This window comes from Coregonus clupeaformis, unplaced genomic scaffold (genome assembly GCF_020615455.1).
Source record: "Coregonus clupeaformis isolate EN_2021a unplaced genomic scaffold, ASM2061545v1 scaf0020, whole genome shotgun sequence".
NCBI lineage: Eukaryota > Metazoa > Chordata > Actinopteri > Salmoniformes > Salmonidae > Coregonus > Coregonus clupeaformis.
In genome coordinates, this window is record NW_025533475.1 from 441,760 (window position 1) to 458,501 (window position 16,742).

The 16,742-nt window shown below is 42.4% G+C and overlaps 1 protein-coding gene across 2 annotated transcripts in view; it reads right to left on the reverse strand.

The window, feature by feature from the left end:
- Nucleotides 1–14,785, reverse strand: part of efna5b (ephrin-A5b) — a 174,853-nt gene extending 160,068 nt beyond the window's left edge. For both annotated transcript variants that reach the window (XM_041897272.2, XM_041897271.2), the window contains exon 1: nt 13,627–14,785. In XM_041897272.2, the coding sequence (XP_041753206.1) occupies nt 13,627–13,751 (125 nt within the window). In that variant the 5' untranslated portion in view covers nt 13,752–14,785. The remainder of the gene's footprint in view (nt 1–13,626) is intronic.
- Nucleotides 14,786–16,742: the final 1,957 nt, after the last annotated feature.

Consider the following 16,742-nt stretch of genomic DNA (forward strand, 5'->3'; position numbering starts at 1 on the left):
CACACCGGGTTCCAGTCCTACCAACTAAAAACTTGAAGAAGCGGCTCCAGTGGGCACGCGATCACCAACACTGGACAACTGAGGAGTGGAAAAATATTGCCTGGTCAGACAAATCCTGGTTCCTGTTGCGTCATGTTGATGGCAAAGTCAGGATTTGGCATAAGCAGCATGAGTCCATGGCCCCATACTGCCTGGTGTCAACGGTACAGGCTGGTGGTGGTGGTGTATTGGTGTGGGGAGAGTTTTCCTGGCACACATTAGGCCCTTTGATACCAATTGAGCAACGTTTCCCATGCCCCAAAGAATTAAGGCTGTTCTGGAGGCAAAGGGGGGTCCGACCCGGTACTAGATGGGTGTACCTAATAAACTGGCCACTGATTGTATATTATATTATATTATAGTATATAGTTGTATACCAGTAATATGAATGAATCGTGTTACAAAATATATATACTACAACGAATTAAACACATTTCATATAATTAAAATTAAAAGGACATATATAAAAAAAAGTGTGAATAACAAATAGTAACACATCTCCCAATAAATAAGAAATAACAAAATACAATAGAAAACACAATTCCAGTCAAAATAGCACACTCATTGCAAAGGGATAATTTCTCATTGCAAACTAAGTTCTCATTGATCTGTGTTTCAAAACATTGGTCCTATTATATTAATAACAACAGGAACGCAGCAGCATAACTTAAGACCTTCGCATTAGCGAGGCAAACAATGCCGTTCCAACATTGTTCCTTCCTCCTGCAACCTCCCCCATCTAATCCTGGCTGGAATGTCTCCGGTCGTGTTCTATGAATGACATGGAGTTCTGACGCTAAGGAGTACAGAGCACAGCAGGTGAGACGGAACTCTGGATCTATGGTAACTCTGAAACACTGGATGGAGTGTTCTGTGTGTTCCGTGCTGTATGGAACTTGAGTCGGCCCACTGTATATTCCAACGAGACCTTTTCAAAACCAAAAGCCAACCACACAGAGAGAAAAACACTCCTCCTAACATTATGTCTGAAACAAGAATGTGTGCCTATTCATTGCTACAAGAAAATGTTTAGAGCAGTACAGCTGCAGACATTTAAATCAAATAAAGTCTGAATGCCCTTATTTTGTTATTCAATTGCATTCTTTCATGCGTCTGTCTATTTCTGCTCTGTGATTGACCCACCTCCATCTGGTGAAATATTGGCATAATCACAGATTAATTTGAGATTATTTTATATTCTTAGGAAGACTACCCTCTGCACAGTTCCTTTAATCACACATCTGTTATTTCGGGCCATTTTATATACAGTTGAAAATTCTAAAACCTCTCGTCATGTATGGCTTTATAGTTTGGCTCAAAAATGGCTGCCAGCATTCCTCCTTTGTATGCGTCTGCTCGAAAGGCTGGTGCAACATTTTTATTTCTCCTCGCTGAACTGCCATGTCTTTTCGCTTGCGTGGCTCTCACTCACACACACACACAGGCGTATTAGCCAGCCGTCAGTCAGCCAGGCCAGCCACAACACTGGGCCTAACCCTAACACAGTGCATGCTGGGTCACCCCAGCAGGAACCCCCAAAACCCAATACTTATTACTGACACATCTGCTAGTAATCTCAGGGAGAGAGATAGAGAGAGACAGAGAGAGACAGAGACAGAGAGAGACAGAGAGACAGACAGAGTGACAGAGACAGACAGAGAGAGATAGAGAGAGACAGAGAGAGACAGACAGAGAGAGAGACAGACAGAGACAGAGAGAGACAGAGAGAGACAGACAGAGACAGACCGAGAGAGACAGAGAGAGACAGACAGAGACAGAGACAGAGAGAAGGAAAGAAAAAGGCATGTTTCTCAAACACCCAAACACCTTACAAACAACCAGATCAAGTCTCAACATCGATTATCTTTTCCCCCAAACATCATTCCACCACCACAACACACCACACCACAACACACCACCATTTTCCCAAAAAATATTCCGAAAAAAAAAATGCTTTACTGCATTTCGCAATTCTGACTGGACTTTTGTACCAAACAAAGAGTATTGAAAACTGAAGTGTGTAGTGATCCTTAAAGAAACACACATAGGAGGCTGTGGCCCCAGGCCCGTTCATCACTTCTGTTTATCCAGGGGGCTTAGGGCACTAAGGGGGCTCCCCTTAAGTCTCTCATCTCATTAGCCTTTAAAACTGATTAATATGAATGCCCAGGGTTTCTAAGAAAGGAGGGAAGGAGGGAGGGAGGGAAGGAGGAGGGAGTAGAGGAAGAATAGAAGGATGGGGGGGATTTGAGAGGAAGAGGTTTTGTGTCTCAGGACAATGAACTGATGGCTTTTTAATCTTCTCAGTGACTCCCTGCTCATACCCTGGGTAGCAGCAGCAGCAGCAGCTATGGGACAGGCTGGGATAGGCTGCATGGCTTTCAAAGGCCTGGGTACGGGCTTCACTCCACACTCACTCTGAAGAGATTTTGTGTGTAAGAATTCACATACAGGGACGCCAGCAACTTGAGCTCCACAAAAAAGATGAACTCTACTTCTTAAAAAGAGCAAAGCCGTTGAGTGTGTGTGTGGTATGTTCTGCATGTGTGCATACGCTCATGTTCGTTGTGGTGTCATATTTGGTTATCTGGGATAATGTTTTGAATTATCCAGCCAACCAAAACTGGGCCATGAGGAGCTGAGAGGAGAGAGTGAGGATAGGATTTAACACACATTCCATGGACTAATTGCTTCCCCTGTTTGGTAGAAAACACACACACACGCACACACACACGAGAACTATCACCCTCTATCTCAACGGAGAAAGCAGTGAGGTAAAAATGAGTTTAAAAACAGAGCCCCAGAGCAGGGGTCAGGTAAGGATAAAGGACACACATGCTTCATCTCAAACATCAAACACATATCAAACCCAGGGGTGAGGGAGACACAGCTAAGATAATCACATTCCTTGCTATAGTATCAATTTTTAAACAGGAGTTGAGGATTTGTCTGTACAGAAGATTAAACAATGGTTAAAGAAAATAATGAGAGGTCTGAAAGATCATTTGTTTTTTTATGGTATTGAGTGGAAATCACTCCACACTCTCCTCAGACACACACACACACACACACACACACTGTGTGGGAGTGTTAGCAGCAAAAGGGAGACAAAGCATGGGTCCTGAACTGGAGAAGGGTTCATCCTTCCTGCATAGAACCATCCTACCCCTCCGTCACTGGAGCCCAGCCCGCTGGGTGACGCCACCAACATCTGCCCCGGAGAAGCAGAGAACCAGCCATCCAACCACCTTCCAGCCAGTCACACAGCCAAGCACATCTTTAACCTTTTGGCAACAACGGACAGAGATGGCGGGCATGGAGGGCATGGAGGGAGGGAGAGAGGGGTTAACGAGGAGGCAAAAAGAGAGGCAGAAAGGGAGGGAAACTGAGGTGTGAAACGAGTGATGAGAGAGGGACAAATAAGGGTCTGAGGAGTATACAGCAGCCTGATCACTAAAAATAGACTTCAATTTCGGATGTTTGAAAAGGTCCTGAGAAAACGATATGCCTTAATTTGCACACAAAAAAAAGAAAAAAAAAAGATTGCCCAGCACTGGGCATGAACGCGTGATGCTCAGAGCCGGAGCGCATTGTTTAGACCAATAGCAAGCCGTGAGAATACTTGATGATACTTGATGGTAATTGCACATCATTTTTAATTATTTTGTTTTAAGCCTTCCCCAAACCATAGCCCTAACCTTAACCTCTCGAAATTAATGCCTAAACTGTTAACATTTGAGTTGTTTCTGTTTTAACCTGTAACCACACGGAATTAACCCTGTAACCACGCATAATTAATGCGTAGAAAATAGACGTTCATCCATAATACATCGAATTCCAAAGGGAAACTATGAGATCTTGTTGTATACAGAGCCACCTCCTCAACACTCTCCTCAGCCTCGGTTATAAAGACTCTGCCTTCCCCCATCTCTTCCTCTCCTGTCTTTCTCTCCTCCGTGAACGTGCTACAACTTCAGCTGTGGCCCCCACTCCTCCCTCATCAACCCCTCCAACTCCCTTCTCTCCCTCCTTTTCTCCCTCCGTTTTAAGGGCATGCCTACTTTCAGCCAAGAGAGAGAGGACAGAGAGGAGAACAGTGACTGCCTTTCAGCCTGTCAGAACCCGGCCAGAGAGAAAGACTCGACCGCTGCTGCTGCGCGCGCGCGTGTGTGTGTGTGTATGTTGTATTTGGAGGGAGTTTGGAAACTGTTTTGTGGTGCCTCTCTCCCCTTTAAGCAGCGGAGGCTGAGCGAGGTGAAAGCCTTGTTTATTTGCTTGTGTTTAGGGACATGGAATTGAGAGAGGAAATATAAAGGGGTGTTCTTATTAAAAACAATGTCTGGTCCATCGACTGATACGCCAACAATCGCATTATCTACGCTAGACTGAAGCAGACAAACAGACCATCGTCCTGCTTCCAAAACCCACACGCTGAGACTGAGACTGAATATGGGATTTCAGTGGCTCTAACTGACTATACACAGGTGTGGAGGTGGATATACTCTGTCCCTCTGACAAAGGTACAGTATGATAAAAACAGTATATTCCCTTAACACTTTGTGGCGCAACAACATATTCAGCATTTTTATTCAGGCAACTGGAACTACAGTACAATAAGATGTGCAAACACTTCCTTCTTGAATGTAATATTCTTCCCACATAGAAGCAGCACTCAGTAATGCATGGCCTCTACTCATGGAGATGGATATTTGGGAATAAACCCAGCAGACAATGACAGTCAGACTGAGGAGAAGGGAAACCATGACCAAGGCAGCTGGCTGTTCTAACGTTGGTGACTTTTCATGAATCTATTGCAGAGTGTGCTGTCAACCATCTCTCTCTCTCTCTCGCTCTCTCGTCAATTAGGTATTTGTTCTGGAGATGTGTCGTCTTCTAGGATCCATTCTCCACACTGCTCCACAACCCAGCTAGAACAACATCCACTCACTCCCCCGCACCACAAGCCAGCCAGCCCCCAAGTTAAATAAGGAAAATGTCTGTGAATGTCCGAAGTCAGTGTACCATGAAAGGAATTATCTGTGGAAAATGGGTCTGGTAAATCCGAGGGTCTCAAATGGTCGGTCTCGGCCAGTCAGATTTTCCAGTTGCACAGAAAATGGTGACGACAAAAAGAAAATCAATCATTCAATCATGCCCTTCTGGTCTTTTCATGCAAATGATGTTATTGCGTCAAAATGCAATTTAACTTTGAGTGTAAATTAGTTTAACAGCAGAACACAGAAAACAAATCAAGCAAGACTAAATGAGCTTGTTGACATCAAATAAATGAAAAAATAATTTTACTACACTTGATCAAAAGCTCAAAAGAATGTAATCACAAAGAAATGTGTTTTTCTTGAAAATATGTCTATATGCCTGACCTCAGCATAAATGTAATAAGTCTAAAACAGACACAGAACATAAAATGCAAGTTATGTTTTTGGACTCCTCTCTCTATGTTGACACAGGGCATAAAGAACTGGTGCCATGTGTGGCAATGTTGAGTTACTACAAGTTCCAGTCAACCCGTCCACACCCAAAACTGAAACAATGCATGACCCATACAGTCACCATACACTCAACGGAAGGATTGGAGGGGTGGAGGAGAGGAGTGTCCGTGTCTGATACATTATTGACAGATAGGGGTTTGGAGTTTGGGGGGGGGTGAGTGAGCCGCACAATAGCGCCCACATCTGGTCTGGGAAGGTAGAGCACTCCATGCCACTACCAGCTGCTTCCAGACCTCCTCAAAAACTGTGGGGGGAGGTGAACTCTGCTAGGGAAGGAGGAGGGTGGGGGGGGGTGAACTCTGCTATGGAGGGCAGAGGTTGGGTGGGGGTGTACTCTGCTAGGGAGGAGGGGGTGGTGGTGGGGGGGTGAACTCTGCTAGGGACGGCGGAGGGGGTTTGGGGGTTGAGGGGAGACCAAGGGTAGGGGCAAGGACTGGCGGCGAGGGCCTCTACAGCTCCAGACAAAGGCATAATGCCCATAGACATGCATAGAATAGACATATTCCTATAATTGTAATTCAGAGCTCTAGAGAAACAAGGACAAAAGACAGCATGCGTTACTGATAAACTGCATCTACCATCTACCCCTGAGAACTGGTCCAGAGTCATTTATGGTGTTTAGGGCTATAGGTAATGGTTAGAGCTGGGATAGGGAGATCTGGTCCAGAATCATATACTCTCCTATACCTCAGAGAACCCTGACACACAGAAACTATACTCAGACCAGGGGGATAGAACGCATTAGGGCTTGATAAAACAAACCTGGTGAAATAAAGAAAAAACCCAGGGAAAGTTATTTTAATCAATGTTGTGACAGAATTTGATAAAAGTATAGTATACGGTCGGACACATGTGGGTGTTGCGTAAGCTGGTTAATACTTTATTGTTTCTAAGTAAGTAGTCCCGTGTAGCTCAGTTGGTAGAGCATGGCGTTTGCAACGCCAGGGTTGTGGGTTAGATTCCCACGGGGGGCCAGTATGAAAAAAATTTATGCACTCACTAACTGTAAGTCGCTCTGGATAAGAGCGTCTGCTAAATGACAAAAAAAAAGAAAAAAAAGAAAGTTAAGCTATAGCGTTGCTGTGAAAGCTGGGGATTAGTGGGCAGCTGAATGGAGATGGACCAGCCGATAGTGGAGTTTCAGCACTGCACATGACGTTGGAGTGATTAAGCTCAAAACAAAGTAGAAAGCTGGACATTGAAATGAGTTAGAGCCACAATACAGTACAGCCATCTATAGCCTACCAGTGCAACAACAACCGAAACCTCCAAGGAGTAGAAAAATAGTTAAATAATTTAGGAAAATATTTCATATATTCATGTTCCTGTTATTTATCTACCAGCACATAATGTTTTAACTGGGACAAAAATGTATCAGAATTAACTTCCACATAAAAATCCACCAATATAAAATTCACAAAAACAAATCAAATTTGCAAATAAAAAATCTAAAAGTGTAGCTTCTTCACCGAAATGCATGTTTTCCACAATGATATGCAAGATAATCTAATCTCCAACGAGTGAAAGACATCCACAGACCCCAGTGAAGCTGCTTGTTCTGCCTGCTGCTCGGCGTCTAACAGTGTCAAAGCCGAGAGGCCTTCACCTCTGCTCAGGACCAGGGCTCACTGAAGAACAGCTGATCCTCCCACACTTATTTTACTGAGCTATGTTCTCCTCTCTCTATCATTATAACAGCCCACCATGGATACACTTCAGAGGTAGAAAATGAAGCTGTTGTTACTTATGACCGCATAATAAGTTAAGTCAAAAATACACAGAGGTTACTTGTTCAAACACTGTGTTCAGTTTTCTCAAAAGGCTCTCTTTAATTTGGAAAGATATTAGTATGGCTTGTATGACTACGGAATTCAAAGAGTAGGCCTACAGAAAAAATACATTTCCAGAAAAGTTGTAAAACCCTCATTAATGTATTGGGTCAATTTATTTGTCAAATTAAAATGAGCTGTGTTAACAGGTTTTGTCCAAAAGTAGTGAATGCTATTTAGGCCTAATAAAAAGTGATTCATATCACAAAGGATCCTCTTCTCAGTTCTTGTTTCTTCATGAATCCTTTAGACAACTGTTTGATTTAATAATATGTCACACCTTGTACGTGGTATCTCTACTGCTCTCTCCCTTCCTCACTCTCTCCCTCTAACACCCTCTCTCTCCCTTCCTCACTCTCTCTCTCCCTTCCTCACTCTCTCCCTCTAACACCCTCTCTCTCCCTTCTCTCTCGCTTTCTCTTTTCATTTCTGTTGAGTGTACCCTGCTCTTGCGGACGTTGCAGGGATGAAAGAACAACAGAGCAAGAGGTCATTAACGAGAACTAATCAGCCTTCAGTGAGAGACAGGGGGAGAGTGAAAACCTACTGATGGAAAAAAAAGTCTGACGGTATAGAAAATGAGGGCAGAGGATAGTGAATGTGTGTACAGCATTGGGGTCAAATTCATTTAAAACGCAACTCAAATCCACTATTAAATTGGACATGGAATTTAATCTAAAATCTTTCATGTAAATAAATATGCTATTAAATAAGACAAGGAATTGTAACCAAAAATGATAAGTAATATAAATAAACAAGGCCGTATTGGGTTTTGAACCCATAGTCTCCTATGGATACCGTTACGGTATAGACCACAGGGTCTGGAGACCGGCATTCCCTCTACAGTCTGAATATGTACCGTGTCTGTGTTAGTGCACAGTCAGCACATACACACACACAGTGACAGATAGTTTGTCACGTCCCGTGGCTCAGTGACAGGTAATGAGAAGTCCAACCGGGAGAGATGTAATTATGAGAGGTTTGCGAGAGTGTGGAGGAGAGGGAACAAGCCCCTGGTGACCTCCCGGCCCATTCTTCACATAGCACAGAGACATGCACAGAGTGGCCTGAGAGCTATGAGGGAGGCCAGCCGATCAGGTTTGGGGTCAAAATCATTTTAGCTCAGTCCATTCGGGATGTAAATTCCAAAGTCCATATGTACTTTTGTAAATCTCACACACACAAACCTCAATGTTCTCTGGCAGACTCTGGCTAGCTTTGTATTGTGTTGTGTGTGTGTGGGGGGGGGGTGGTCTCTGTGAGTGTGTGTGTGTGCGTGCGTGACCTCTGTCCAGCTAGCGCTAGCTGGGTCCGTGGAGGGACTCCTGAAATATCTAATTGTATTCATTCATTTTCTGGTCCCAGTGTGGGAGAGGGAGAGAGGGAGGAGGAGAAGGAAGAGGTTGCGAGAGGGAAGAGCTCTCACCAGCAGGACAGCAAGAACCTCCTTAGAGAAAACAAAGTGACTCAATACTGAAGGTACTGAGATTAAGAAAGATAGAAAGAAAAAGTGAATAATAAGTAGAATCCTGAGAGAGAAAAACTGTCCATTAAGGACATCAGAAATAATCGCAGGGACTGAGAGAGAGAGAGAGAGAGAGAGAGAGAGAGAGAGAGAGAGAGAGAGAGAGAGAGAGAAAATGAGAAAAGAGAGAGAGGAGAGAGACAGAGAAGAGAGAGAGAGAGAGAAAAAAAAAGAGAAAAGAGAGAGAGGAGAGAGAGCGAGACAGAGAAGAGAGAGAGAGAGAGAAAAAAAGAGAAAAGAGAGAGAGGAGAGAGAGAGAGAGAGAGAGAGAGAGAGAGAGAGAGAGAGAACTTGCTAGCTAAGTGACTAGCTTGCAAGATAAGGCTTTTTGGTTACAGCAGAGACAATCTATCTCCTCCTGGATCAAGATCCCTGCTCCCTAAATTTGTTTTGTGCTTTTTTTTTGGGGGGGGGCGAATACCGCCCCTTGTGTGCACTGCAGTAATACCATATACCCTCGTATGGTACAGGAACGGTATGAAGGTATGAAAATCTAGATACCGCCCAATACTAGTTGAGAGTCAAACAAACTTGATTAGTGTAAGTAGAAGGGAATGACTAACATTATTAAAGCCTTTCACAGAACCTGTTTCCTGTCCTCGGGCTAGTCAGGAGTTCAGAAACAAGACGAGGGAAACAATCTATTACTCAGATTTTACAAGACACAAGAGTTCAACACTATTGGAGCTAGCTCACTTCTCCACAGTTCTGTTTTGCTTTCCTTCAATTTCAACTCTCAACCAGGGATTTAGTTTACTCAAAAGTTTTAATTTCTGTAGCTTTATTTTTTCTTCCACTGGAACTAAGCAAACTGTCAGCACATCTGGAGTAAATCAAGCGGTCCACAGAGCCGCCAGTCAAAATCTTTGTGAAAAATGTGCACCCTAATGAAACTGTGTCTATCAGTTTAACACATCAGATTGAGCTTAAATGTGCATTACTTCCATTGAACAAAGCGACACACAAATAAACAACTGGCCAAGATAAAGCAAAGCAGTGTGATAAAAACAACAACAACACATGGGTTGTTACACATGGGATAAAACAAAACATACAGTCAATAACACAATAGACAATGTATATACAGTGTGTGCAAATGTAGTAAGTTATGGAGGTAAGGCAATAAATAGGCCATAGTGCAAAATAATTACAATTTAGTATGAAAACTGGAGTGATAGATGTGCAGAAGAAGATATGCAAATAGAGATACTGGGGCGCAAATGAGCAAAATAAATAACAATATGGGGAGAGGTAGTTGAGTGGGCTAATTACAGATGGGCTGTGTACAGGTGCAGTGATCGGTAAGGTGCTCTGACAACTGATGCTTAAAGTTAGTGAAGGAGATAAGAGTCTCCAGGTTCAGAGATGTTTGCAGTTCATTCCAGTCATTAGCAGCAGAGAACTGGAAGGAATGGCGGCCAAAGGAGGTGTTGGCTTTGGGAATGACCAGTGAGATATACCTGCTGGAGCGCATACTACGGGTGGGTGTTGCTATGGTGACCAATGAGCTAAGATAAGGCGGGGATTTGCCTAGCAGTGATTTATAGATGACCTGGAGCCAGTGAGTTTGGCGACGAATATGTAGTGTGGGCCTGCCAACGAGAGCGTACAGGTCACAATGGTGGGTATTATATGGGGCTTTGGTGACAAAACGGATGGCACTGTGATATACTACATCAAATTTGCTGAGTAGAGTGTTGGAGGCTATTTTGTAAATGACATCGCTGAAGTCAAGGATCGGTAGGATAGTCAGTTTTACGAGGGCATGTTTGGCAGCATGAGTGAAGGAGGCTTTGTTGCGAAATAGGAAGCTGAATCTAGATTTACCTTTGGATTGGAGATGCTTAATGTGAGCCTGGAAGGATAGTTTACAGTCTAACCAGACACCTAGGTATTTGTAGTTGTCCACATATTCTAAGTCAGACCAGCCGAGAGTAGTGATTCTAGTTGGGCAGGCGGGTGCAAGCAGTGTTCGATTGAAGAGCATGCATTTAGTTTTACTAGTGTTTAGGAGCAGTTGGAGGCTATGGAAGGAGTGTTGTATGGCATTGAAGCTAGTTTGGAGGTTTGTTAGCACAGTGTCCAATGAATGGCTGCTACAGCACAGGCGAGCAGGAAGCACGGCTGTTGATTGCGTGTGCTATCGGGCCGGGGCTAGCAGATGGATCTTCGTGGTCGTCGCAGCGGGAAATCTGTTGAAACCACATCAAGGCTAACTGGTGCTTGCTTCGAGGGTGGTGGTGATTAGCCAGCAACATCCATTCGGTTGCAGCTAGCTAGTTGCGATGATCCGGTGTTAAGGTCCAGTGATTCAGTGATTCCGGCAGAAATCCGATCCAGTGATTCCGGCATAGATCCACTTGTAGCCTGACCACTAATTGCTCTCAGCATTTATATTTTTTCGGAAACTTCAAACTGAATATAAATAGTTATAAAACAATGTCTGTGTAGCTATGATAAAATACTTTGTATGTAGTTGGAGAATAAGATTATGTGATCCATTCAACAAATACTAAATACTTTTGTCAGTTGAGTGAGTGAACAGCAAAAACGTAATTGGAAAAAATCAGACTAGGGTTAATATATAGCCATATGGAAAGTAAAATACTGTTTTGCAGTTAGAATAACACATACAATAAGCTAAATATGATAAGCAAATACACTTTTGACTATGTGAAGTGTGAAAATGTGATATATTTACTTCCAAATATTTTATGACATGTACAGTATGACCCTCTGTATTTGGAAAATGTCAATAGCTATACTTTCTATGCTATGGGCTCAAGGAAATGTAAATGTCAACCTACGCTGACCTTATTCTCACTATGTAATACTAATACATGGGTGCTTCATTGTAGCCTACCACTCAATATATTTTCAAGAATATGATAATGAATAATACACAGACACACCACGTCTTAATCCTATATTAGATAACAATGTGTGTGAAACCCAAATGCAGTCTCTTTTCTCTCTCTATCAACTTCAATGCTGTTTTAATTCATCAAGACAAATATTTTTTTCCACTGAAAAAAATATGTATTTTGCACAATGTTTGGTGATATCACCTACTTTGTGGAAAAGTTTTAGAATATAATGCATCATAACGTAGGCTAGATGTGCAACATCCTTACTCAATATTTAAGAAAATAAAGTTCATTAAATCATTTAATATCTGTGAAATCAATTAAATGGGTTTATTTTGGGCAAAATGTGGGCATTGGTTTGTTATGAATTCGTCCCTCAATGTAAACTATCAATGATTCAAGGTTGCCAAACTATTCTGGTCATAGGCTAATAATACTGTGTATATGTCCTACATTTGATATATTGATGATCAACTTATTTTCATGTTTGTGGTTTTAGACTGTATGACAATACCTATGCTCGCAGGAAGTAGATTGATTTAGTGCAGCAAAAGTTGCTGCTTTTACAATCAGTCAACCTCCAATTGAATTACTGTATTTTCATATAAATTAAATATCTATAATTTAACCATTTAAACCTATAAATTATAATAATCGCAGAATTATATAATTCAAAGTCGGTGAGAACATGTTTGGGTTACAATCCAGAGGAGCTTAACTTTTTTCACTGGTTTAAAACATGTTTTCCGAATAAGAACAACAAGTGGATTGGATAAATCACTGGTGAACAGTGCATATCATGATCAAAATAAAAGACAAGAGATTAAACGATTAAATCTGTGGTCCTCTGTAGCTCAATTGGTAGAGCATGGCGCTTGTAATGCCAGGGTAGTGGGTTCGATCCCCGGGACCACCCATACGTAAAAATGTATGCGCACATGAATGTAAATCCCTTTGGATAAAAGCGTCTGCTAACTGGCGTATTAAATTAAGTGCAGCCTCGCGAAGCTTTATTCCTGGTTAAGTACGCCTATTTCTGATGAACTTCTCAATTGTAAGAGCGACCCACACATGTGTCCTTGCCTACAACTAGTGCCAAAACATACTTGAGCGCTTCCCGCTCACATGCAACATCTAAATTGTAACATTTTCGCCCGCTTGCTGTTCTCGGAAATCAGAAGTATGGGTTAATCATAGGGCCATCTTATCCGTGAAATGACAGCACTTGCTGAGTTGCATCCCGCTCATTCAAAGATGAGAGATGTAGACCTACGCCATCCAAGCAACGCAATGGTCCACGCACTATCCTACATGCTCCAACAGTAGGCTTTAATCCATTCGAATTAACCCACAAATAATGTTCCATGATTTAACCCGGGGCCTATTCAGAAGACCGGCACTAGCGCCCAAACTCATGCGGGTGTTCGATTCACAAACACGCAATGCAGACACTGGAACACGCAAGAGATTACTCTCCAACCGTGAGCTTTTCGGGTGACACATCTCATAGGCTTATTATGACAATATACTAGATTTGATCAACTTGACTTGATTACTGTTGACTGAAAACAATTCAGCGTAGACTGTATCCCAAATAGGTTAGCCTATATTCAACCGTGTGCGCACAGGTTGTGTTCTGTTGCACCAATAGGCTACCCACATTTCTGGGAAATAACCTATAACCCATCAGAGAGAACTGTTCAATAAGCAGTACTCTATACCTTAAATAAAAGGCTATACACATATTTAATCGACCGAAACGTATTGGTCCACACGAGCCGCCCCGGCCAGTGTGGAGACCACAGAGACAACATCGACTCCCTTCGGCCCCACTGGCCGCTCTGAGTGGCACCTACCTGGGGTTGGTTCGGTTCCAGAAGACGGCATACCGGTCGGCCACCACCTTGGAGCTGGGCTCCTGGCTGAATACACACATCCATAGCACCAGAAAGACAAATAGCACCATCTCCACTTTCAACATCACTACAGCAAAGTTCGGCACGTATTCCTCTTCGATGCGGGGTGACTGCACGATCAGTCAGTTCTAGGTACACTTCAGCAGGAGAGATGCCTTCGTTCGTTTACATTTGTGTGCTTTTTCTTTCCTCTGTCGCAGCTTATGAATGGCAGAAATAGGCAAGACACAATTCAATGCCACATAAAATCGCTGTCGCCTACACCCCTACGTGTAAAGGGCTTTGATAGCGCAACCTGCGATATAGATGACGCCTTGCTGGTCACTTGGTTAATATTAATTGACGACCGTAGCAGGTGAAGTTACCAAATGCGAGTGTCACTGTGTGTAGTGCTTCTCGTTCAGGTTGTGTCCGGATCCAGTTTTATGATGTGTTCATGGGACGTCAGCTTTGACGGTTCCAGGACACGTAAAAATCACTCCTTGGGCAAACACATTTTTTTCACACAAATGTACAAAAAGGGATATCAATACAGGTAGTCAGATGTATAAAACTGTGGTTAAAATGCTCCTCTAATACAGCAGTCTCTGTAAGGTTATGGCATGCGCTGAGCTGGATCCGTGTCAGGACTGCTCGCTGGGAATCAACAGCGCAGAGGGTAAGTCCAAGTCCAAGAATGAGAAAAGAATCGGAGCAATGTTGCGCTAAAGCTCGAGTCCGTCAGATGTCACCGTTTTCAGAGATGGAACTTTGGAAAGCCATATAGGCAACCCCCGGCTGTAGTGAAGTCGTTTATACGTAACGCTGTCTCAATGCTCCGTTCGCAGACTGGCCGAAAAAGGCTGTTGTCCTTTCTCAGCGATGTCTTGAAAGTGTCACGGGGAGGTGGGGAGGAGTCCGTCCTCGAGCCTCTCTCATGCGCTGCTGCTGGGTGACAGTAGAGCAACTTGTTTACCCGGAACCCAAATGGCAGCATTCCACTGCATTATCTTCATATATAACCATTGGAGAGAAAAAATAAAACACTGTTGATTCATGTGATTCTTTCATCTGATGTTCAGATTCAACGAGACGAGAGGGAAAGTGAGAGCAAAGGCAGTTCGTTGCTGACTGTCAGAGAGTGGGTTTGGTTACAGCCGAACGGAGGATAATCCCATTGGTTTGAATTTTGAATGGGCGTCACACTCGCAAAACAAAAGCCCTCCCCTCCCAACTAATTCAATTACTATGTGGCAGCTGAAAGCATCGTTTGCACCGGGAGAAGGAGCTCAGGACAGGGACGGAGAGATACACTGTCAGATCGCACTGATAAACGCACTGAGCAGGCTATTTAATTACCCAGCAAACGGACAGAGACCAAGGTTCGAGTTACAATATGGACCAACATTGTGTGTGTGTGTGTGTGTATGTGTGTACGCGGGCATTCTCAGAATATAATTAGAATGAACAAAATACCTCTTGTTCTTCACGTTTGTAGCCCTGGGCGTATAGCCCGTCTTATGATTTTAAAGAAAATACATTTTTCAAGCATACTTTTTTCATGATGACATGACCCTCAGCAGCGGATGGACATCCAACTTGTTGCGGTCAATGCAGCACCCAGACGCCCCATAGTGGAGACCAGGTAAACCAGCCCACTCCTACAACGGGCACAACGAAGTCCGACTGGACCCTAGAGGCTATGAAAACATTTTATGGCAAATACCCTCGAGAGATTTATTTTAGAGGGAGTATAGAACACATTTAGGCAATTTTAAGAAGATAATTTTTAATGTTAGAAAGTGACTTCAATCATACCTAGCGAACTGTGCATATGGGGAAATTCCTACCCGATATATGCGCGCGTAAATGGAATTCTTTACGCACTTTTCTCTCTAAGCATATTCTGACCAGCCAGCTATTCTTTCAGGGTGGAGATCAGAGAAATAGAGGTGTGGCAGATGTGTGTATACAGATATGCTGTATTCTGACCTTGACTTAATTCCCTCATAATTCCACCACCTTTAAGCGCAAGTAAACGATTAATAAGGCCGAGCAACCTGTCGGTTCCAAGTGGAACAACATCACATATATTTTTTCCCGATAGAAATAACACCATTCTCCATGCACTGTAATTTACAGATTTATAAAAGCTATTGATAAGAGTTATAGGTAAATTAGTAATCCGATTGGATGAGGGGATTGTAAATGTAAATGACAATTGTTTTAGATCTATGTACCTTACGATGCTGGAGACAAACATCGAGAGCATGGGACCATAAGTTTCTATCTGCAAAAAGATGATTCTCAAATCATTGACTTTAAAGTTCTAAACCCTCATTGGTTTGAATGGTGTCCGCATTTTTAATCTGGTATTATTTTGAACTTAACATGATTTTGGGTATTTAGAGCACTATATAGATAGAAACATTGAACAGAATGATTAAGAGGTGTTGGGTTAAATGCGGAAGACATATTTCGGTTGAATGCATACAGTTGTGCAACTGACTACATAGGCGTCATTGTAAATAAGAATGTGTTCTTAACTGACTTGCCTAGTTAAATAAAGGTTTAAAAATTATATATATATATATATATATATATATATATATATATATATATATATATATATATATATATATATATATATATATATATATATATATATATACATGTATCCCCTTTCCCTTCCCTATGTCAATAACTCAATTTTGACAAAAATGCAAAAATAACTTTACAGTTCCAAGCTCTCGAAATGTGAAACCTCAATCCAGTCAAACGGCATCAAACTGAAGCCTATCAACATATCAACTTTCTGACAGTGAAGTTTATGAAATGCTGTGGCATTATGCAGTATTTAAATTGTATGGCCTTTTGCGCAATGAGTCATGACAAATTGAACCTTTTGGCACTCTCGAATGTTTAGCCTATATAGGCCTACCCTGACTTTCTCTGTTTCCTATTTATATCAGTATCAACCATTAGTAGGCCTAATAATAACACATTTAACTGTCCATTTACTAGTTAGTTCCCTTCAGTTGGTATAGTCTACATTTCATATCATTCCATTTAATTAC